Genomic DNA, 22,757 nt, shown 5'->3' with positions numbered 1-22,757 from the left:
GTGTGAGCGCAGCGGGGACACGAGGCAGCCCACCTGAGCCGCGGAGCCTGCCTGACTCCCTGAGGCGCTGTGGGCACAGCCCTGGGGCCCGTCTGAGCTGGGGCTGGGACGAAGGCTGGCCGCAACCACAGTGGGGCACAGGGCCTGAGGGCCTCCTGTCCGGTACTGGACGACTGCATTTGGAGAAGGAACTGTCGCCCAGCTGGTGCAGGCAGGGGAGAGGAGAGGGCGACGCAAGAACGACAGCATGGGTAGCACTCCCTGTTTATTGAGAGCTGCCCCTTGTACTGACGAGCCCGCAAGGCGGGGCTGTGACAGTGTCCATCAGGTGCAGGCTGTGGGCTTGGAGGGATGCTGCAGCACGGTCGGGAGGACAGGGCCTGGTTGGCAGGCTCGGAGGGGCGCTGCGGAGCGGTCAGGAGGACGGGGCCCGGTTGGCAGGCTCGGAGAGGCGCTGCGGAGCGGTCGGGAGGACGGGGCCCGGTTGGCAGGCTCGGAGGGGTGCTGCGGAGCGGTCGGGAGGACGGGGCCCGGTTGGCAGGCTCGGAGGGAGCGCTGTGGCGTGGTCGGGAGGACGGGGCCCGGTTGGCAGGCTCGGAGGGGTGCTGCGGAGTGGTCGGGAGGACGGGGCCCGGTTGGCAGTCTCGGAGGGGTGCTGTGGCGCGGTCGGGAGGACGGGGCCGGGTTGGCAGGCTCGGAGGGGTGCTGTGGCGCGGTCGGGAGGACGGGGCCCGGTTGGCAGTCTCGGAGGGGTGCTGCGGAGTGGTCGGGAGGACGGGGCCCCGTTGGCAGTCTCTGGCTCCTGGACCCAGTGGGGCCCTGGACCCATTGGGGCCCTGGGCCCTTGAGGTGGAGGGGCATGTGCTGACACCCAGCCTGCTCGGGGCCGCTGGGCTCCTGACAGCCCAGGTGAGGTGGCCCTTTGTGAGCTGGGCCTGTGCAGCAGGGGCCCCCCGGGCTGCCAGACCTTCAGGGAACACTCAGGTCCATGGCACCCCCTCCTGCAGACCAGCCGGGTGGGAGGTCCAGCAGTGGGGTGGGGCCTGTCCATCGAGGGGCTCTCGGAGCCCTGGCCATGAACCTCCTCCAGTGCTGTGCTGCACACCGGTGGCTCGTGTCTGGGCAGTAGGCGTCTCAGGCTGGGTCAGAGGCTAAACGCAGGTTCTGGGGCGGCCCTGTCCAGGCCCCGGGATGAAGGCTAGCACCCCGGTCAGCCCTGGGTTCTTCAATCCTGGTCGTCGGGCCTCAGGGCAGGGTGCTGCCAGGGCCGCCGGCACCAAGGCTTCCTGTCAGTCGGCAGCCGCTGCCCCAGGCCCAGGCCCAGGACGTGCCGGCAGCAGGCACGTGGCCGTCAGCGGCGGGAGCCGTCCAGCAGCACGAACAGCAGCCCCAGCAGCAAGAGCGGGGTGAAGACAAGCAGCAGGCCGAGCAGCTCAAGTGCCAGCAGGCTCAGCAGTGCCAGGCGGCGGGCACAGGGCCCGTGTCCCCGTAGGGCCCAGAGCCAGGCACCCAGGCAGGGCGGGCAGGGCAGGAAGGGCAGGCAGCCTCGGCCGCCCACGGCCTCTGGCAGGAAGCGCAGCTGGTAGCGGTGCTCCAGGGAGGCCCATGGCCCGCGGCCGTGGCGGGCAGGCAGGGGTGGGGTGGGGGGCGCGGGGCGTGGGGGCCCGTCGGCCCGCAGCAGCTCCTCTTGCAGCCGGCAGATCTCCCACTCGAGCACGGGGGTCTTCTGGCGACACAGCGGGCAGCACACGCGGCCCAGGTCGCCGGGGGCAGCGCCCAGCAGCCGGTGCAGACAGCCCATGCAGAGGCCGTGGCCACAGTTCAGCAGGGCCAGGCGCTGCTGCCCCGGCCCATAGGGCTCCGTGCAGATGGGGCACTCCTCCGCCTCCTGCTGCGCCTCCTCGTCCTCTGTGCGGCTGGCCCAGGGCGGGGCCGCGGCCGGGGCCCCCAGCAGGGGCTCACTGTCTGGAGTCCTGGCACCCTGGGGCTTCCCAAGGGCCCCGCTGCCCAACCCATCCTCAACCAGCACTTGGTGCAGTGGGTCCAAGTGCTCGGGGCCCAGAGACCGACTGGTGAACCCCGAGCCGCGGTCAGCAGGGCCACCAGCGGGGACCCCAGGGCACAGTTCAGGGGCGGTGCCTCCAGGGCAGGGGCTGGGATGGGTGGGTGGGGACCCCAGGGTGGCGGAGGGGTGGTTGAGGCCTTGAAGGTCAGCGTGGCCCTCCGCAGCCGGGGCAGGCTCTGGCACTGACCTTGCAGCAACCGCCGCCTCCTTCTGGCTCCGGGCCCCACTCGAGGAAACTTCACTTGGGTCCCCGTGCCCCTGCCAGCTCCCGGAGGCTCCTGGGCCCAGTGTGCCGTCCCCGACAGGATCTGCCCAAGCCCAGCCGTGGGCAAAGCAGTCCCTGTGTCAGCCAGAGACCGCCAGCTGGATTCCAGGCCGGGGCCTTGTGGGCAGGCCAGTCCAACTCCTCCAACAGGAATTCCCCTCCCAGGGGTGCGGAAGCCACTCAGACCTCCCTCCCCACCAGTCTGAGCCACACCCCTTCCCTCCAACCCAGGCCACGCCCCCCCCTCCCTCCTGAGGGCCCTGGGCAGCTGTTCCCTGGGCTGGTAAGGGATGGTCAATGCCAGCCTGGCCGGGTGCTTTTCCTGCTTGGCCCTCAGGGCAAGAGCAGAGTCTGCACAAGGTGGGCAAACGGCTGGCACCCTCATCATCAGACTCAGGCACTGCAGTGTGGGCTGAGCCACGGTGCCCGTGCCCAGCAGAGCAGGCTATTCCATCCAGACCTGCTCTGGACCACCCACTGCCCGAGGCCCACTTCCGTCTAAGAAGAGCAGGCAGGAAGCGGCCACCAAGAGCCCGTCGTTTATTGCTGAGGCTTTCCTGGAGCTGAGAGGGCAGGTGTGTGCTGCTCATGGCGTCCTCCCTCTGCTGGGGTCTGTGCAGGAGAGTCGACCACCCTCCCAGCTGGTAGCAGACAGGGCGAGAGCCAACGACAGCCCCCAGAGAGCGTCGGGCAGGGTGGCTGTGGCCAACGGCAGGATGGCCCTTCAGGCCCACGTCTCAGTCTGGAAACGCAGTGTCCGCTGCAGCTGAGCGAGGTAGGCGGCCGCATCGGGGTCAGAGAGCCCGCCCTCCTCCCGGAAGATGGACAGCAGGGTGTCACACACATCGGCCGGCATGTACTTGGCGTTGCTGGAAGGGCAGGCGGGACAGCGCTCAGCACAGCCGGCGTTCCCATGGGCCCGTCCCTCCAACCACCCGCGGCCCAGGCTCACCCTGCCAGGTAGAAATGGGCGCCCCGGCCGTCCAGCAGCTCCCACACCAGCGGCCCGAGCGCCCGGAGCCGGTGCTGCACATACACCTTCTGCTCCTGCGGGGCAGCGGGCGGGAGGCACTCTGAGTCTGCACCCTGGGCGTCCCGCCCCGTGCCCCTCCCCGCCCTTCCACACACACCTGCTCCCGGGAGAAGGCCGTGACCAGAGTCAGGCAGCCTCTCGCCTGCAGCTGCTCCCACTCGGCCTCCCAGTAGAAGTCCTGGTCCCGCCGGCGGCATCCGAAGAACAGCACATTTCCTGGGGGTGGGGGGGGCAGGGAGCAGGGCCTGAGCCTGGGCCTGCACCCCTGGAGCTCAGCCGGCCGCCTCCCCGCCCCAGACTCTGCTCACCGGTCTCGCCCTGGGCCACTCGCTCCTGGATGGCTGCTCGGAAGGGGGCTACGCCGGTGCCGGGCCCCACCATGATCACAGGTACATCTGGCGTCTTTGGGAATGTCAGGCCCCCAGACCGCACCCACAGGGGCACCCGGACAGGTCCTATGGCGTGAGGGAGGCAGCTTGAAGAGGCTCGCAGGCCCAGGGCCCAACCCCCACCCCAAAGAGCCAGGGTCACCTTGCGCAGGGTCCAGGGACGCCAGCCAGCTGGAGCAGAGGCCACGGCGGGGCTCCCGGAGGCGGGTCTGGTACTGCACCACGGCCACCAGGATCTGCAGCCGCGAGGGGTGGGCCTGGGGAGGGGACAGTAGGCGCCCTGCCCCATGGGCCCCCCACCGCCTGGCCCCTTGTCCCCTTGCCCCCCACCCCACCGAGGCCAGCCCTCCTCTCTCACCCGCAGAGAGGAGGCGATGGAGAAGGCCCGGGGCCGGATCAGGGGCAGCAGGTCCAGCAGGTAGTCTGGGGGGACAGCAGCAGCTGTGTGGGGGAAGTCGCACAGCACCTGGGGGGACAGCGGCAGGGGAGCCGTGGGTGGCAGGGCCACACATGGCTGCGGCAAAGGGCCCAGGCCCGTTTGCCAGCCAATGCCCACCTCCAGGGCCGTCCCGTGGGGCCCAGGTCCTCCCCCGGCCCCTGCCCACCTCCAGGGCCGTCCCGTGGGGCCCAGGCCCTCTCCCGGCCCCTGCCCACCTCCAGGGCCGTCCAGTGGGGCCCAGGTCCTCCCCTGGCCCCTGCCTTCCCCCAGCCCCTGCCCACCTCCAGGGCCGTCCCGTGGGGCCCAGGCCCTCTCCCGGCCCCTGCCCACCTCCAGGGCCGTCCAGTGGGGCCCAGGCCCTCCCCTGGCCCCTGCCTTCCCCCAGGCCCTGCCCACCTCCAGGGCCGTCCAGTGGGGCCCAGGCCCTCCCCTGGCCCCTGCCTTCCCCCAGCCCCTGCCCACCTCCAGGGCCGTCCAGTGGGGCCCAGGCCCTCCCCTGGCCCCTGCCTTCCCCCAGCCCCTGCCCACCTCCAGGGCCATCCCGTGGGGCCCAGGTCCTCCCCCGGACCCTGCCCATCTCCAGGGCCGTCCTGTGGGGCCCAGGCTCTCTCCCGGCCCCTGCCCACCTCCAGGGCCGTCCCGTGGGGCCCAGGCCCGCCCCTGGCCCCTGGCCCCGGGTCCAGGTCCTCCCCCGGACCCTACCCCCAGCCTCTGCCTACCTCCAGGGCCGTCCTGCGGGGCCGGGTGCAGTACTCGCAAAGCTCCTCCTGGCCCCGTGCAGAGCCGAATTCCCGAAGCTTCTCCCGCTCCAGCTCGTGGGGGGAGAGACAGGCCAGAAGTTCAAAGAAGGAGCGGCGGGGGACACTGGCGATGTCCAGGTACTGGGACACGAGGCGCCGCACGGAGCAGGGCTGGGGCAGCCGCGTAGGGCAGGTGACACCTGCAGGGGATGGGACGCTGTTGGGGGCGGGGACGCGGGGACAGGGCGCCAGGGGGCGTGGGGGAGCGCACAGCGCGAGCACCGTGGCCTCCGGGGCTCACCTGGCTCCCGGGGCTGCAGTGTGAAGTGCTGCTCGGGGTCCAGGCCCAGCGCCTGGCAGAACTGCTGGACGTGGCTGGCCGTGTTCTCGGGCTGGATCAGCACCAGGTCACCAGCTGCAAAGCTGTGTGGGAGGGACAGCCAGGGCCTGGGGAGGGGCCCGCCTGCGGGGGGAGGACGCTGGGGGCTCCGGGAAGCTGCAGAGGAAGGAGGCGAGGGCCAGGGAGGCTAGGGGGCCCCTGGACGGAGGGGTCCTGCCTCCCCGGCTGTCATCCCCGCTCTCGGCCCTGACGTGCACCCACTTCGGGAGAAGAGCGGCTGAAACCTGGACCAGGGCTCCTGCGCAGCCCTGCCCCCATGGGCCCCCGGCGCCGACCCGCACCTGATCCCAGAGCCCGAGATGTCGAACTCAATCAGCCGAACATCCTGGAAGTGCGAGGGCCCCGTGACCCTCTGATTGCTGACCATGGGTGCCAGGAACGGCTGTAGCTCTGAAGGGGGTCCCTGAGGGTCTGTTCCGGCCGCACACAGCTCCTCCGGGCCTGAGCTGGGGGTGTCCTTGAGGAACTGCAGGGTGAACTTGGAGGGCCAACTGTGAAGGGCCAGACACTCGTCAGACTGCTGGCCAGGTCTGCTGTGTGGGTGGGTGCCACCCCAAGGCCACACTTACAGGACTCCAGGAGGGCTCAGGTCAAGGTTCAGAGGCACAGGGTGCGGCCCCAGCACCTTCTCCCACAGATCCTGCAGCCAGGGGTCGATGGCGGCGTCGGGCCTGCAGAATCAGGTACACACCCCTCTGGGGACCTGCTCCCAGCTGGACCCGCAGGAGGGCACCCCCAACCCCCAACCCACTCACCCCAGTTCGTGCTGGTCATCGCCCAGGCACACGGGCAGGAGGGCGCTGCCCCCGAGCTGCAGCAGCCGGCGGTGCAGCTTCTTGGCCACGAAGTTGAACCTACAGAGAAGACAGAGCTGGTGCTGGCCCTGGCCCTGCACAGGCGGGAGGTACACGCCCAGCGGGCTGCACGGGGTGAGGCTCCCAAGGCTCCAAAGGTTCCTTTGCTGGCTCCCTAAGGGACAGAAGGGTCTCTCACCTGCCCCATGGGTGCGCCCGGCAGTGGGAACAGACGTCTACGTTTCACACTAAACAAAGCCCCCAGACCCTTCCCAGACGAGGGTCACAAGCCACCCACTTTCCGTCCTTTTCACCTGGACAACTCTAGACCTCAGGCTACGTCTATACCCAGAGACCCCCTCCCTCAGCTCCGAGCTGCAGAGTTAGGGGTTTTAATGTTGCAGGAGCCCCACGCCATGTGCACCCTTGAACACAAAGCCCTTGGTACTTCCCTGGGAAATAGTGCAAAGCGACAGCATTCTGCTCAGGACACAGACGTGCCGTGAAAACGGTGAATGAGAGCAAAGCAGAGGCAGGCAGCGGTGGCCACGGAACGGCTCCGGGGGCCGGGCCCTTTGCACCCTGCCTGCTCACACCTCCCGGTTCTCCGTGCTCATCGTAAGCTCGAACCCCTCCCCAAAGGCTGCTTATGAAGGCGGGCTGAGCCGGGCTCCCTTGTTGCCCTATGTTATGGGTTGACAGAGGACGCTGGCTCAGGCCCTGGGGTCTGGCTCTGGACACCAGTTCCTGCCTGGACCGTGTCTCAGGCATGGCCCCAGCCAGGCCCCCCACCCTGGCTGCCCTGCCCACTTCTTGCATGAACCACCCTATCCTTCAAGCCCAGGGCTTCTGGCCATGGAGAAGCTGCCACCAAGGAGCGTCTGTGGGGCCAGGAAGTGTGGCCAGGGCCATGGCCTCGAGGGGGTGCCCTGGGGGCTGGGTCACACATCCCTCTGTCAGGCCACTGTGTGCACGCGGGGGACAGGTCCACCCTCCCTTACTCACTTGGCGTAAGACGAGTCCCCGAGACCCAGCACAGCAAAGTCCATCTGACGGAGGGCAGTGGATGGCAGGCTCCTCCGGAAGATGAACCTCCAGAAACTCTGCAGCAGGAGAGGGGCGCTCAGGGCTTCTCCCGGCCACCGGGCCAGGCCTCCCCAGGGCTCAGGGCCTCTCCCGGCCACTGGGCCCGGGTGTCCCCAGGGCTCTGCTCCCCTAATACTTTTGTTATTACAAGTCCGCTTCTCGTTCTACTGTAGGAGTGAATGAGCTGGGAAAAGACAGAAAATGGTGAAGTGGAAGAAAGCTAGCCTGGCAGCAGTGCTGGAGCTGGGCTCCAGTGCTGCCCACAGAGTGGGGGGAGCCTGGCGGGGCTGTCACCAGCGGGCCATCTGCTGGCCACCCCTCTGCCCCCTAGTGTGCGGGCAGCACAGCCCTGGCAGCTCTCAGCCCCGCCTCGGGCCTCACGGCCACAAAGAGGCTCTGGGCCAGCACAGCAGACCCCGAGGCCCCTCTCTGTTCTGATTTCCCTACTCAGTGGAATCTTCCCTCCTGGGCCTGGAGCTACCGGCCATCAAGCTGCTCCGTGCCCGTTCCCTAACCCCACGGAGCCAGCCCACGTCCCACACCGTCCCCCTCCCCTGGTGCGCCCTCACCTACATGCGGCCACTCATCCCAGGTGGCCCCCGGGTCGGAGCCCGAGTCCCTCTCCTTCCCTGACCACAGGGTCACCACTGGGCAGCCTGTGCGGGAGCGCCTCCCATTCCAGGTCTTGGCCTGGCCTTCCCGCAGGCCCAGAGATGCTTCTGAGATCTCCTGCTTAGACCTTGTCTCCTGAAGGCGGTGGAAAGCCTCAAGGGTCCAGGGAAGATGCGATTCTCACTGCTGAGGTGTGAAGATGCTGGGCTTCCCCTTGCACCGCTGGCAGACAGTGGGGCACACTTCAGGTTGAAGCTGTCCTCTCCAAGCCCCTGAGAGTTTGCTCTGAGCTGGTCCAGCTGGGTGGTCGCTGCTGGGAAGCCGGTGTCCCTCTGTGGCCTGCTCTGATACCAGGTGCCTGGGCGCTCTGCACGCCCAACAGTCGAAACCCACACAAGTCAGGCGTCAGTGGGAGCCCGGTTCACATCCTGCCAGCCCTTCCTGGGCACATGGTGGGCTTGTGGCTGGACACCCAGCCTTTAGGCCTGTTACACTTTCCATGGTGATTCTCTCACCGTTCTCCTTCCTGTTGCAAGGCTGCTGGGAAAATCTCAGTCTCCTGATGTCGTCTTTCTTGTTGCCTAACTTTGTTATGGTTTCTGGGAGAATTTCTCAGCGTTGTCTTCTGATCCGGGATCATGTTAAGGCGGTCTCCCCAGCTCGTGCTCTGCCCGGGCTTTGCGTTTCTGGCCCCAGGGCAGCAGGCTTGCCCAGCCCTCGCAGGTGGAGCCCTGCTGTCTGTCCCTCTGGCTCTGCGCGTGCTTCTCTTGCTCCCTGCCCCTCCCAGGGCTCTCTCCTCGAACACGGTCATTCTTTGTGGTCTATCTGTGCTTCAGAAGATGACAGGAAACCTCAAGTTCAGGCCTGTCACAGTGCGTTTCTTGGCCAAGAGAGGGGGCGAGGCCCTGGCTGCCTGGAGGAGCCTGCCCAGCCGGCGTCCTTCAGCATGGTGACAAGGAGGCTGGGGTCTCCCGCTCCTGTTCTGTGCTGGGTTGGGAGGGCCCCATCCTGACTGCCTCCACGGTGTCCATCCTGGCATCCGGCCCTCCGGTAACCTCCCTCATCCCGGTGTGACTCACCACGCTCACGCTGTTAGCTTTCGCTGCAAAGTCAGGACCTCTGCCCAGCTGACCCCATGGAGGTCTTTATCCCCGGCCCCTTCCACACCCTGGTCTCTGGCATCCACCACACACCTCCTGCCTTGATCTCCCCAGACCTGCCTCCTCTCCTGTGCCTCCTCCCGTGCTGGTGTGCCCATTCCAAGCCTATTCTTCAGTCTTCTGCCTTTTGCACCTACCAGCATTTAAACAGGCCTGGGTTTCTCTGTCTCACAGCCACTCTCCGTTTAACCCCTTCACCCCTCACATCATAAGCGTTTTTGAGTTGTTTCACATGCAGACGTCCTTAAACGCTTCTGTGCCCGAGGTTGCCAGCCGTCCCTTTGCTGACCTTACTTCATTTCCTCGCAGCTTTGAGCACCAGAGACCATCCTCTGGACACAGTCACCCCTCTGCCCTCAGCCTTGGAGACGGCCCACTCCCTTCTTGATGCTGGGGCCACTTTCCTGCTCCTCACTGGTTTTTCTCCACCTTCCGCGCCTTTGTGTTTAAGGGCAGCCTGTCCTGGGGGAGGGAGGCACCTCCTTCCTCTCTCCTCCATATTTTGGCCACTGTGACATGTGCCTCCACTAAGGATCCTCACTGGAGCTCCAGGCCGACTGCGTGTCTCCACCTGGACAACGTCCGGGTACCTCACCCTCCCGATTCTCTTGCTTCTGTGCATGGAACCACCATCCATCCTAGTAGCTAGGCCCAAATCCCCATCTTAATTCTACCTTCTTTCTCATCTTTGAGATTCGATTGTACGATTCCATGTTCAACCAACTCTACCTTCTTAGCACCTCTAGAGGGCATCTGCCCCCCTCTGCTCTGCCACCAGCCTGCCCCAAGCCTCAGGCTCTCGGCTGCATTGTGCCCACCTCCCACCACCACCACTCCCATTCCTGCTGTCCTGCAGCCTGCTCCCCCTGCAGAAAAGGGCTGGTTTTGCTAGAATACACATGTGACTGCATCACCCCATGGGTTCCATGGCCCTTTGTTTCAAATCCTTCTGCCTCCCCATGGCTGCTGACCTCTTTGGCATCCAACCTGGCTGCCTGCTCTTTTTCCCTCCAAGCCTGATTCATTCCTTGGTTTGACCATCCTGAACCGCGTTTGACTCTTCCACGGCTGGGCTCTTTTTCTCCTCTGCAGAGGCTGCTCCCTCTTGCCTGGTGCCTGGCTAGCCCCCACTTATCCTTCAAGACTTAGCCTAGCCTCTTTTCTTCCAGAAAGCTCTCTCTGAACCTCCAGATTGAGGGGGCAGCCCTTATTAACGCTCCCATTAACATCAAGCACTCTTGCAGCATGCATTTTTTGGCATTGTAACTGCCCATTAAACTTTTGCTTTTTCTATGTTTTGAGTTTCACAAGAGTAGAAATGTGACTACTGGGCTCATAGCTGGATTCACAGCATTATATTATGCTTGGAATACAATGTGTGCTCAAAAGATGGTCAAAGAATGGAAGAATGTTCCCTGAACGTGAGCTTTGAAATACACACAAGACCCATACCAGATTTATATACGGCCCTGGAAAAAACATGAAAAGTTAAAGCGGTGCAGAGTTTATTAGGAAGGACGCCCAGAGCCCCCGCTCCACCCAAAGATCTCCTCCCAAATCCACAGGAGAACAATTATTCACTGTGCTTCTCAAGTCTTTCCAGGCAACGAATACAGGGTGAGGGCCAAGGGCAGGGATCTGAGCTCCTGAGCACACTTCAGGTCAGCCTTACCTTCATGTTGTCCGGGGGGTCTCCTTGGCCTGTAGTTGCACAAACAAATATCACCAGGGGCTCATTAATCAGATTCACCTCAACAAAAAGACACATATGTAAGGCCTCGGGCTGTAATGGCCAGGCATCCTCCCAGCAGCCTGGCTCCCCGCCTTCTCTCAGAGGAATGGGGCAAAGGGACTCAGCGCTCGCGAGCGGCCGGCCGGCCTTCTCTTTCAGGCTCCCCGGCAACCGCTCCCCTGTCTCCATGCGCTAAACTGGCCGCTGCTCCCAAGCGTTCCCGGCCCCTAAATCTGCCGTAATGGAAGGGCCCGCTCTCAGACGAAACGCAGCCCCCTGGGGTCGAGCACGTTGGGGGCCGGCGCCCCAAGCCCGCCGGGTACCCCCGCCGAGGTCCGAGGAGCCCTCACCACGGGGTAGGAGTCCAGGGCTTCCACTCGGCAGCTGAGCTGCCGGCGTCGGGCCTCGCGGCCCAGCCTCTCCGACACATCCTGGGCTGTGCCCGTTTGGCTGCCGAAGAGCACCAGGAGCCGTGCGCTCGGCATGGGCTGACCCCGGGGAACCCCGCGCTCCTGACGTGACCCGCCGCACTCGCCGCCAGCCCTGACCCCCGCGACAGGCTCCGACTTCCGGCTTCCGGCATCGGCCGGAAGTGACGCCCTAGGGCCGCGCCCGGCGGGGCATGGCGTCCGAGCGTGGCGGGCGTCGGCGGGTGGCCTGTGAGGGGTCCCGGGTCGGGGCCAGGGGGTCGGCCGCGAGACGGGGCCGAGGGCCGGGGCAGGCGGGGCCGCTTGCTGCCTCTCGTTGGCCGCGGCGGCGGCAGGCGCCAGCGAGGCTAGGAGGGCGCGGCCGCGTAGCTCGGCAGCTGGGACGCTCGGCCGGGCCCTGGCCCGCGCCCAACCGGCGCGATGCTCTTCTCGCTCCGGGAGCTGGTGCAGTGGCTGGGCTTCGCCACCTTCGAGATCTTCGTGCACCTGCTGGCCCTACTGGTGTTCTCCGTGCTGCTGGCCCTGCGTGTGGACGGCCTGGCTCCTGGCCTCTCCTGGTGGAACGTCTTCGTGCCCTTCTTCGCTGCTGACGGGCTCAGCACCTACTTCACCACCATCGTCTCTGTGCGACTCTTCCAGGATGGAGAAAAGCGGCTGGCCGTGCTCCGCCTTTTCTGGGTCCTCACAGTTCTCAGTCTCAAGTTCGTCTTCGAGATGTTGTTGTGCCAGAAGCTGGTGGAGCAAACGCGAGAGCTCTGGTTCGGCCTGATCACGTCTCCGGTCTTCATTCTCCTGCAGCTACTCATGATCCGTGCCTGCCGGGTCAACTAGCCTCGCAGAAGATAGGCTGGAGTGCCGAGACCCACGCCGAGTCCCCATGTGTACCGCACCAGAGGAGAAATCTGAGTCTGAGAGCTAGCTTGTGCCCTGATGCGTGCCTGGTTTTCGATCAGTCATGTGTGAAATTGTTCCCTCAGCTGGGCTAAAAAGAGAAGCCTTGATTCTTAAAGTGTATTCTCTCTTATTTCATGCTTTGAATAGCTAATTTTGAACTGAGATCCTGAGAAGGATCCTGAGAAAGCCAGACAATCCTGAACTCCTGACAGAACTGCATATAAGTAAAATATCCTCATGGGCTCTTTTGAGTATTTTCATGGATCCTGGCAAAGTACGCCGTGTGCAAAGGCTACAAAGCTGGACTCGGGTTTGCCCTGGCCAGCAGTGCTGACCTGAGTGCTTGCTGTCCCCATCTCCCCAGACAAGACTTTCTTAGATGCTTGAGCTCTAAAAAGTGTAAACCAGCTTGTGTCTTCTTCCCAGTGGCACTGCGGAGGATGGCTTTTTCTTCATTCCAGCCCAGGCAGACAGGAGGATGTTAGATAAGCGTGACCCGGACTCTATCTGGAGAACTGTCGCCTGAGAAAAGAACTTGCTTTCAAGGCACTGCTTGGCTTCCTATCCCAGCTTTTCCACCACCTTGTGGCCGGCAGTGTTAGCGCACTTGAGACATTTAGGCCACTCTAAGGGACCAGAGAGAGGAACAGGTGTTGTGATGTGAATAGGCATTGAGACCTACACATGGGAAGTTTGCAGTTGTCTCAGCCCACGCTTGTCACTCTGAGGGCTTTGGTTTGATGCCGGTTAGGTGCCACATGAGCACATTTGCTGAGATGAAAATAAAATAAGGGAATGCCTTGCTGAGACATACAGTGGTCGCCTGGCCTTTTGAGGGTTGATGCTGAGACGCCCCTGCTGTGCGGTGCACGTGGTGCAGAGCTGAGGCTGTAAGAGAGGCTTGGAAGTTGGCTCGAGCCTTCTGCTTGGATGGCAGGGTAGTTCCCTCGGAGCATCCCTGCTCCCCTGCCTGGGGAGCCAGTGAAGACACCCCAGGGGTGGGCCCACGTTGAGGACTAACAGGCGGCTCGTGTGCCATCAGAGTCCTTGTAGGCCTCGCTGATCTGCAGAGCAGGAGTCAGCAGGCTATGACCTGGGGCCTGTGTTTGTACTGCCCTTCAGCTAGAAATAACTTCCATTTTCAAAGGGTTGTGCAGACACCATGGCAGACAGTGAGTGTGGCCTGCAGTGCGGGGCTTGTGATCTGGCACGGTTGGCCTTTGGGTCAGATCACTTTTGGTTGTGTGCGTGTGCAGGGAGAGGCTGTCCTGGGCATCATAGGGTGTTCAGTGGCACCCCTGACCCCCACTTACCAGATGCCAGGAGCACCCCTCACTTGTGACAGCCCAGTGTCTCCAGACATCGCCAGATCTCCTGGGGGACAAAGCTGTTCCTAGTAAGAACCACTGGACTAAATTACTCCTTGTCTCGCCCTTTACAGAACATGTTTTCTGGACTCTTGTTCTAGTGAAACAGCTTCAGGACCCTTGTCCTAGGATGGATGCTGCACGGCCTGAGCCACTGAGATGCTTGAGTCGGAGGCTGGTCTAGTTTGTGCCACAGCTACAGAAGCATCTCCTACCCAGCATCGGCATAACCTGTGTCAAAACCAGATACAAACTGACCCTTGGGGTTAGGTTTCCTTTTAATGTTATTTTTAGTTTGTATGTTTTGTCACTGCCCTGTTGAATTCTGGTAGTTCAGGATTAGGTAATCCTGTCAGCATACAAGGGATGAGCACAAGAATGTTCACCTTCCTTCTGGGAAGGTGATTTGAAGAGAGTCCTGAAGGAACACTTGAGCTCTGGAAGGCTGAAATCCAGTTTCTTTTCTCCAGCTGGATAGACTGGGCTGTTACAAGTACTGTTATTGTGGTGATAGCTGCAGACTGCCACGGGACACGAGTGGAGAAGGGCCCCGGGGTTGAAACCTGCCCTGGGTCTTTGGAGAGGCCCAGGTGCTCTTGGAGCCTTGTCTCTGAAAAGTGAGTGTAGTGGGAGGCAGTAGTGTCATTTGTGAACATCTGCTGACTGTAGAGAGGTGATGGAAAGACAAGTGACAGTGGTCCTTGCCCATGCCCCCAATTTGTCCTTCTCTCCTTGGCTCCAGCAGGCCTGAAAGAATGTAGTGAACTCTGTGCAGCCCTCCAGGGGCAGTGAACTTCCTCATGGCAAGTACACGGAGGTGTGCCCTCAGTCAGCTTTGGGACTGGGCGGTTCATCAGGTGAATGGAATGTGCCTGGCTATTATTGCCTTGTCTGCCTTGGAGCGCTGTGGGCCTGCCTGTGTGCGTCATGGGCTTCCACACTCCCGTCCGTGTTTGGTGGGCCCTGGATGACCAAGGGTAGATAGTTTCCACTACTTGTTTGGGCAACAAGAGTGGATTCTAGGGGCCAGCAAAAATCAGAGATTCCTGAGAAACCGATTACTCAGCACTGGGTGGGGCTTCAGCCGTTGCTATCTCCACTAAGTCCCGCAGGAGACCGAGGACCGCAGGTGGGCAGTCTTTGGACCCATAGGCACCTAGGCCAGGAAGAGGGAGGCTGGCGTACAACCGGCGCACCGCTCACGGGAGCGAGACAGCCTTCCAGTCCTGGGTTGGCCCTTCTCCCACCGCGCTTTCCGCGGGATAACAGGCGGACAGACCAACCGCATCCAAGGTCAACCGCGACGCGGGGCCCGGGGGTCCAGCCGGCCTGCGGGGCAGAACCCTCCCCTTCCTGGTTCCGCCGTCCGGGCGCGGCTGGCCTAGGGAGCAGAGGCGGAAGTGTGGGCCTCCCTTGCGGGGCGTGAGGCGTCACGGGCGTGTCCCAGGGGGCCTCCCCAATAGGGACCCACTCCGGTGCTGGGCGCTGTCCACTGAGGTCGGCGGGAGGGCGGGGTCGGGGAGAACGCTGTCCAATCAGCGTGGTCGACTACCCTTCCTGCCATAGGTGGGGCTGCGGGGCTGGGGCGGGCCTGAACGGGCCTCTCCCCCAATGGGCGGCGGCCCGGGGGTGGGGCTGCTGCGCGAAGGCCGGCGGCGGGCGGCGGCTGCAGTCCCTGGCGAGCGCTGGCTCCGGCGGCCACTCCGCAGCATGGCTGGCTTGGGGCGGCCGGGCCCAGCGCCCCGCGCCGCGATGCCTGCCTGGAAGCGAGAGATCCTCGAGCGAAAGCGGGCTAAGCTGGCGGCCTTGGGCGGGGGCGCGGCGCCGGTCGCTGGGGCGGGCGCGACGGAGACCGCGGGGCCGGCGACCGAGCCGCTGGTGCTGGCCGAGAGTCTGGGCCCGCTGCGCGAAAACCCGTTCATGCGGCTCGAGTCAGAGCGGCGGCACGGGGCGCGGCGCGGCGGGGGCGCGGGCGTGGCGGGGCCCGGAGCGCGGCCCGCGGAGCAGCTGCTGGAGCTGTACTGCTGCGTGCCCGGCGTGCGCACCATCCGAGCCGACAACATCCTCATCATCGAGTCGGCGCCCGGCTTTCCGCCCGCGCCCGCGCCTAACCCGGGCCTCGGTCCTGGCGGGACCGCCCGCATCCGCGCCGCGGAGGTGCTTGTGTACGAGGCACCGCCGCCGCCCGGCCGCGTCAGCCGCCTGCTCCAGAAGTTCGACCCGCCGGCCGCGCCGCGCCGCCGCGGGAGCCCGGAGCGCGTCCGTCCCACGCCGCCGCCCTCTCCGGGCCCGGCCGTTCCACGCGTGGGCGAGCGCGCCGCCTGCTTCCAGTCCGATCCGGAGCGCTGCGGCTCAGGCCTTGGCCCCAGGCCCCGGCGCAGCGACTTCTTGCACAAGACCAGCAACAACTCCTTCACTGTCCACCCGCGGGGCCTGCGCCATAGTGCGGGCACTTGCCCACTCCCCAACGGGCCCGGGGCCCCAGAGTCCCGGGCCGGCGCTGCCAAGGGCTTTGAGGACTCCGCGCCTGGGCCAGGCGAGTGGAAGCCAAAGGTGGAGTCGGGGGAGGCCCCCGCCCACCAGTCCCCCAGCCCGGGGACCCCCAGTGCCACTCCAGCCGCGGCTCCGGCCTTGCCCACGCTCAGCCCTTCCAGTGCCACTCCCAGCCAGCGCCAGTGGGTCTCCGCGGCCACCAGCGCCAATGACTCCTTTGAGATACGGCCAGCCCCCAAGCCAGACATGGGTAGGATCCCTGCCGGGGATCTCCAGGCCCGGGCTCTGGCCAGTCTTCGAGTGAACTCTCGAAACTCTTTCGTAGTCATCCCCAAGCGCAAGACCTCTGGGGCTCCTCCTGGGGAAGGGAGGCGGTCCGTGGCACCTCCAGAGGAAGAAGGCTGGGCCTCCCAGCACCCGGAGCCTGAAGCCCAGCTGGTGCCTGGAGTGAATGGTGTGTTTGCAGGGGAAAGGAGCCCCTCCAGGATCGAGGAGGGGGGCAGCCCCGCACCCACCACTGCCCTTGTGGACCCTGCCGTCAGGTGGCAAAGGCCACCCTCACCACCGCCGTCTCCACGGGCTGCTGCTGAAGCTGAGCCTGCCCAGGGCTTCCAGACTCCTGGCTTGGCCAAGAACGGCAGGGAGCCTGGGCGGCCAGGGCTGCCCATCACTTTCATTGATGAGGTGGACTCAGAGGACGAGGTTCCCCAAGAAGCCAAACTGCCCTGCTCCAGGGTTGGTGCGCCTCCCCAGTACCACCCACATCCAACCAGGCCTGGCCACTTGTCAGAGCTCCAGCGTCGGGGTGGCAACACCTTCACAGTGGTGCCTAAGAGGAAACCAGGGGCCGTGCAGGCCAACGGTGAGGCCAGGCCAAGGGAGGCTGAGGAAGAGGAACCAGGCAGAGTTTCGGAGCCCTCTGCTGCTGCGGGGACCTCGCTGAAGAAGCGCTACCCCACCGTGCACGAGATCGAGGTGATTGGCGGCTACCTGGCCCTGCAGAAGTCCTGTCTCACCAAGGCCGGCTCCTCAAGAAAGAAGGTGAGTGGGCAGGGGGCAGAGTCCCCAGCAGGGAGGGGGAGAGGTGGCAGGTCACAGATCTGTGGGTGTAGCATGTGGCCTGTTCTCAGGACACCTGGGCTGGGTGTGGGATGGCGTCTACGTGGACCAGAGGGGGCTGGTGGCTGTGCACGCTCCAGGAGAGTCTGGGCTGGGGGAGTCCCTGGCACGGGTTCTAGTGGGATCCTAGGGACCCAGGGGCTCAGTACATTGAGAGGCTGGTGGGGACGGTGGGTCTAGCCAGGGCCGTGTCTTCCTGTTGACTCTTGTGGCTCTCTCTGGAATTGGCTGCGCAGTCCTGTCCCAGGTGGGCCCTGGCTTCAAGGAGTGGCCTGGCGTGTTCTTCGGGTCCTGGCCTGTGCAGGTTGCAGGGGCCAGGGTGGAAGTGGGAAGGGGCAGGAAGCCCTTTGATTTGGATGGGGTGGGACTCCTACTCGCCTCCCCAGAGAGCATACCGGCTTCGTACTTAGCAGGACTTGGCTTTGAGTGAGGGTTGACTGAGCCCTTGGTGTGGGGCAGGCTGGTCTGAGCCTGGGCTGAGCTGCTGGGGAGTGATGAAAAGGCTGCCCTCACTGAGGAGGCCTGGCACCCTCTGGGCACAAGGAGACGTTCCTCAGATTCTTCCTGGTCATTCCGGCAGCAGTGTGTTACCCCGGGGCAGATTCCAAGGCCAGCTGCACATGACTGTGATCAGCAGGTGCTGCTGGCAGATGCACTCTCCCTGGGTCGGCATCTCCTTCCCTGCCGTCCTGAGGCCGCCTCTGCCCTTCGCCTCAGTGTCTTTGGGGCCGTGGGGGGCGGTGGCGTGCTGGTGTCACGGAGCCCCCTCGCCCGCCATGCTGCTGGCGCTGTCTGATTAGACGTGGCACCTCGCCTGTCTGCTTCCTTTCGCCTTCCTGCCTCAGGGTCGGCCTTGGCACTGCCTCGCTCCCTGCGTCACTCTCTCCTGCCGTCACCCTCTCCTGCCACTCCATCTGCCCTATCAGGCATCCGTGCCCATCCCCCGCCGCTCTTCCGGCGCGCCCCCACCCCTGCCTGGTCCTGGCCACCTGACCTCGCCTCACGCTCTGTTCGGGTCCAGCAGCCATGGTCACAGCCCCACCCCGATAGCTGTTCTCTCCTCTGTTCTGCTCCAGCGTCCTGACCCTTGGCCCCAACTGCCGCTGGAGGCTCCTTCCCCTGCTGGCCTCGGGCTGTGGAGGCGTTCGGAGGGTGGGCCTGAGGGCACTGGAGGTCGAGGAGCCCTCTGTTGAGCCCCTGTCCCAGCCCCACGGCCCTCATACTGGGAGCCTGCTGCTGCTTCCTGGGTCTGGAGGGCTGCAGCCCAAAGCCTGGGGGCAGGACTGTGGGGGTCACTGGTAGTTGAGTGGGGGTGAGAAGGACGTCAGGAAGTTTCGGGAGGAAGCAGGCCCCGGCCCGGCCTGGCCCTCAGACCGGCCTGGTCACTGTCCTGGTGCCAGCCTCAGGGGTTGGGGGTCCAGATGGATGGTGCTTAGCATGGTCGAGCAGTCTGGCTAGGGCCCTGCCGTAGCAGCATGAGCTGCTGGGGGCAGTTTCTGCCTGGGCAAGCACCAGCTGCCCTTTCCAGGAAGAGCGGAACGCCTATTGGGTGGGACGGAGGCGTGGGGCTGCCCGGCCCTTAACAGTGACCTGGGCCACCCCAGCCATGGCCGCTCCCTATGGCCCCGCTGCCCCTGTGCCCAGCCAGCCTGGGGCTTCATCGCTCTCCCGCCCCCGCTCCCACCCCGAAGTCCAGGGATGTGGGGGTCAGGAGGTCAGCAGGACATCGGGGGCCTCCCGGGTGGGGTGGGGGCTAGACCGCCGCCTCTTCCGGGGGACAGGGAGGCACAGCTCCTCACCCGGGCGGAGGCTGCCGGTGACACGTCCGTGGAGGGCACAGCCCTGCTCTGGGCTGTGGGTGCCCAGCCAGCCGTGCACCCTGGAGCCGTGCCCAGGGGGCACACACGGCCCCCAGTTAGTTATCTCTGGGCAGAGGCACAGACGCCCTGCCTCCTCCTGGCTGCTGGGGGAGGGGGCGGCCACGCCCCTCTCGCCCCTGCCCCAGCCCCAGGCTCTCCGGGTTGGCACTGCGGGCGTCTCCCCCAGAAGGTGCCCGTCTGGCGGCTCCTCCCCTCCCCTCTGCACTCCTCACTTGCCCATCGCCCGCCCAGCCCAGCATGATGCCCAGAGGGCTTGAGCCTCCGTGTCCAAGCCCCCAACCAACCCACCCCTCTGGTCCTCGGGTCTTTCTAGAGCCTGGGACTGCTGGAGCAGGCCCGGACCCTCCTCTCAGCTTCCCCACTGATGGCGGGGAGGGGGAGTGGGTGGGGGTGGGGCTGTCATTGACTCAGGGCATCCCACCTGAGCCGTCCTGAGAACTCCTCTGGGGCCGTGTGGGGTGGTCCTGTGGCCCCCTGGAGCTTGGGCTGAGTGGGGGATGGTGGGTGCAGGGGTACGGGGTGAGGTGGGTGCTCAGCCCCGGCTGGGACTGCTGGAGCCCAGCTCCCAGCCCAGAGTGCAGGGTGGATACCCTCCGGTAACCAGCTGGGCATGCCAGACAGGCTGCTTCGGTGACGGTGAAGTAGGTGGAGCCAGGACCCACCCACTGGCGACCTGGGGCAAAGTCCCCACCGCTCAGCTGACCAGGCTTGTGCAGGTGCCTCTGGCTGCAGCCCTGCCCATTCTGTCCGCCTGGGGTCTGGAGACGGGTCCCCCCAGCGCACGAGTCACAGGGTGTCCTGTGACCCACAGACCTGAGCTCACGCAGAGCCTGGGGACTGAAGGGAGGTGGGACGTGACCCACTGCGTGCCCCAGCTGGCTGAGACGGGCCTGTGGGCCCACCCCTCCTGCCGGCCGCTGCCTGGCCAGGCCGTGCCAGGCTCGAGGCCTGTTTGCGCCCAGCCCCCTTGGTGTCCTGCTCGCAGCTGGTCATGCGGACTAACAAGAGCGTGCTAATCCGCCGGGCCCTGGCAGCGGGCCCTTCCCTGTCCCCAGCGGTGGGGGATGGGCCCAGAGGGCCCGGGGTCCTCGGGATGACGCCGTGTATCCAGGGTACGCTCCCTGTGGGCCTGGGCCGGGCGGCCTCTGTGCCGGAAGCCACTTCATGCCTTGGGCTCCTCCTGGGGTCTTTGGCCCCAGGTCTCAGAGCGCCAGTTCCAGGGGCGGTGGAGGAGGGGTGGCCAGTTGACTCCATCCCCAGAAGGGATGGAGTCCTGTCTCAGGACAGAACACCTCGATCCCGCTTTTACCTGGCCATGGTGGTGGTCTGCCCGTCTCCCTGACCGCTTGTCTGTGTGGACAGCCGGGGCGAGGGCAGCAGCTCCTGGGCTCGGGACCTGCCCAGTTGGTGTCTGCGGGCCGGGCAGAGGCGGGCAAGGCTGCCCACAGCTGTATGTGCCCGTGGGAGGTGGCAGGAGCCCCGCCCTTCTTTCCGGACCCTGGCTCAGCAGGGCAGTGCCAGCCTGTCCTGGGCAGCCCTGCGTGTGTCCCCCAAGGCTGGGCCCTCTGCTGCCCAGGACCGCAAGCCCGGCTCTTCTGAGACCCCTCCCCTGCCCCCTGCTGTCCCCAGGCCCAAGGTTCTTCGCCCAGGGGCCTGGCTGCCTCCTCGGCTCCTTCCAGGGGAAGAGGAGGAACTTGAGCTGGCTGTGGTGTCCTGTGCCCTGGAGTTTAATATTTCGAGCTCCTGTAGGGCTGCTCGCATCTGCTGCTCGCAGGCGACTCCCGTATTCATTACCACCCTGCCTGGCTGGCCGAGCCCCACGAGCAGGCGGTGGGGGCCTGGCCCTGGGCCCCGGAGAGGGAGGGTCCGGACCCCATGGGCCTTCCCCGCCTGCAGCAGTCTGGGCTCTGAGGCCTCTGAGTGGAAAGCAGAGGACTTCCCCCAGCGTAGACTCCTAGGGCCTGCCGAGTAGACAGGGCAGGCAAAGACCACATGGGCAGTCCGAGTGAGAAGAGGGTCACTGACCCCGCTCGGCGCAGCTTCTGGCTGCCTCAGTCTGCAGAATGGTGACAGCAGTTGGTGCGCCCTTCCTGGGCCTGGCAAGCTGCCTGATTTCATGTGGGCCCTTGGGGGCCTGGTTTTGGGCGTGCCAGGCCCTGGCCCACCCGTGGTGGTCTGTGCTGAGCAGGGCGGGTGGGATCATCCCGGTGCCTGGCAAGCTGGGCTGTGAACGCAGGCCTGGTGGAAGGCCCCAGCTGACAGGAAGGGCTTGCTGGAAGCACAGAGGTGGGCTCCCGGGTGTGGCCTCAGCTGGACCTGCTCCTGCCGGCAAGTCTCAGGCTGGGAGATATGGCTGGTGCCCTGCCTCCCTCGGGAGGCAGACCTGCGACCCTGGGGACCACCTTGGAGGCATCTGGAGACCCCCTGGCTTAGGGTTCCTGGTGCTGGCTGGGGTCTGGGCCTTGGGAGTGATGGTCACTAGGAGTGAGGGGACCGTGGGGTGGGAGGGGGCGGGCAGGGCCCAGGCTGCAGGCGGACATCTGTCTGAGGGTCCAGGTGGAGGGTCTTCTCTGATGAAGGGCAGCCCCTACCGCGGGGCCAATGGAGTGCTGGGCTCCTGCTCTGGTCTGACGTCCCCACTGCACCCTGGGGGGCCCTGCACCCAGCTCCGTCCAGCTGGAGGACCCCCAAGGCCCGCAGTGGGGCCTTCGCTGATGTGCCGCCTGCCCCCAGATGAAGATCTCCTTCAACGACAAGAGCCTGCAGACCACATTTGAGTACCCCCCCGAGAGCTCCCTGCAGGAGGCGGAGGCAGAGGAGGAGGAGGAGGGGGACGCAGAGGAGGATGCGGAGGCTTACGGCCCTGATGGTGCAGCGGAGAAGCCCCTCGCGCTCTTCCTGCCCCGGGCCACGTTTGTGAGCAGCGTGGGGCCCGAGAGCCCGCGGCTGCCAGACGGCAGCTCTGGTGAGTGCCCGTCGGGGCGGGCAGGCAGGACGGGGTGGGGCAGCCCAGGCCGTGGGACTGCAGCCACACGTGCGCCCGTTCGGCCTGTAGGCCTGTCCAGCTACACACCGAAGCACTCCGTGGCTTTCAGCAAGTGGCCGGAGCAGGTGCTGGAGCGGACTCCGAGCGCGGAGGAGGCCCCATCCAAGGAGGTCATGGTGAGCAGGGCCAGGTGGTGGATGGGCGCCCAGGGAAGGTGGGCAAGATGGGGGCTCCAACGCCTGGACATGCCCTTGACTGTCTCCACACCCCTCTCTCAGCTCACCCCCGCCGGTCAGAACGACCTCTCGGACTTCCGAAGCGAGCCAGCCCTCTACTTCTGACCTCCCACACCCCGACCAGCACGGCCAAGGCTGAGCCCTTGGTGCCCGGGGGTTGCACGCCCTCCAGCTTGCCAGGCTCTGCCCACTCACGTCCCGCTCGCCCTGCCTGGGGCCTCACGAGCGGGCTGGTGCTCAGGGCCCGAGCTTGGGGCACCTGGGACTCCTGACCCTGGTTTGCAGCACTGCCTGTGGGGAGGGGTGGGTCCTGCTGTCCACTGTGTCCGGGTGGAGGCTGACAGGACTTGGATTTCCCCAGCCCACACCCCCACGTCAGCCACTGATGATCGGCAAGTCTCCCTGCCTCTGATGACGGACTCAATAAACACCACTGGATGAGCTGCCTCTGCCTTCCTGCATGGTCCTGGGCTGGGGAGAGGGGGCACAGGGGTGCGGTCCGTGAGGCTACATTGAGGCAGCGTGGTGGAGGCCACCCACCCGGGGTCGGATGGAGGACCAGCATGGACTTTTGTGCCCAGGGAGGTGGCCCGGAATGATGCCCCACACAGCGTAGTGTGGCCCAGGCTCCTCCCCACC

At 65.3% G+C, this 22,757-nt stretch overlaps 4 protein-coding genes across 8 annotated transcripts; 2 read left to right on the top strand and 2 right to left on the bottom strand.

Moving 5' to 3' along the window:
* Nucleotides 1–252: 252 nt before the first annotated feature.
* On the bottom strand, nt 253–2,410 carry LOC139185966 (ring finger protein-like; the record flags this gene model as incomplete). Its single annotated transcript, XM_070799847.1, has 1 exon — nt 253–2,410. A coding segment is annotated over one exon (1,059 nt), but the record flags the coding sequence as incomplete, so codon positions are not given.
* Nucleotides 2,411–2,856: 446 nt separating this feature from the next.
* NDOR1 (NADPH dependent diflavin oxidoreductase 1) lies at nt 2,857–11,289 on the bottom strand. Of its 5 annotated transcripts, none has more exons than XM_070799740.1 (14): nt 11,066–11,289; nt 10,656–10,733; nt 7,131–7,228; nt 6,087–6,185; nt 5,901–6,002; nt 5,613–5,822; nt 5,233–5,354; nt 4,911–5,131; nt 4,111–4,218; nt 3,895–3,988; nt 3,672–3,818; nt 3,461–3,579; nt 3,283–3,377; nt 2,857–3,199 (listed from the first exon to the last, which is right to left on the bottom strand). In XM_070799740.1, the coding sequence occupies exons 1-14, from the start codon at nt 11,198–11,200 to the stop codon at nt 3,055–3,057; spliced, it is 1,773 nt and encodes a 590-aa protein (XP_070655841.1). In that variant the 5' UTR covers nt 11,201–11,289; the 3' UTR covers nt 2,857–3,054. The 5 variants fall into 5 exon arrangements, with proteins under 5 accessions (XP_070655841.1, XP_070655840.1, XP_070655842.1 ...); XM_070799739.1 differs by having other exon boundaries at nt 3,895–4,009; nt 11,066–11,288; XM_070799741.1 differs by having other exon boundaries at nt 3,895–4,009; nt 10,656–10,684; nt 11,066–11,198.
* Nucleotides 11,290–11,416: 127 nt separating this feature from the next.
* TMEM203 (transmembrane protein 203) lies at nt 11,417–12,846 on the top strand. The gene has a single exon (XM_070799757.1). It carries the CDS (start codon nt 11,564–11,566, stop codon nt 11,972–11,974), a length of 411 nt encoding a protein of 136 aa, XP_070655858.1. The 5' UTR covers nt 11,417–11,563; the 3' UTR covers nt 11,975–12,846.
* A 2,181-nt stretch (nt 12,847–15,027) lies between these two features.
* TPRN (taperin) lies at nt 15,028–22,564 on the top strand. The gene is made up of 4 exons (XM_070799735.1): nt 15,028–16,938; nt 21,630–21,861; nt 21,952–22,058; nt 22,161–22,564. The coding sequence occupies exons 1-4, from the start codon at nt 15,115–15,117 to the stop codon at nt 22,221–22,223; spliced, it is 2,226 nt and encodes a 741-aa protein (XP_070655836.1). The 5' UTR covers nt 15,028–15,114; the 3' UTR covers nt 22,224–22,564.
* The last annotated feature ends 193 nt before the right edge of the window (nt 22,565–22,757 follow it).

Source organism: Bos indicus, chromosome 11, assembly GCF_029378745.1.
Source record: "Bos indicus isolate NIAB-ARS_2022 breed Sahiwal x Tharparkar chromosome 11, NIAB-ARS_B.indTharparkar_mat_pri_1.0, whole genome shotgun sequence".
In the NCBI taxonomy this organism is placed as follows: domain Eukaryota; kingdom Metazoa; phylum Chordata; class Mammalia; order Artiodactyla; family Bovidae; genus Bos; species Bos indicus.
The sequence above is the reverse complement of the archived record's forward strand: the minus strand, read 5'-3'. Positions and strand labels throughout refer to the sequence as shown.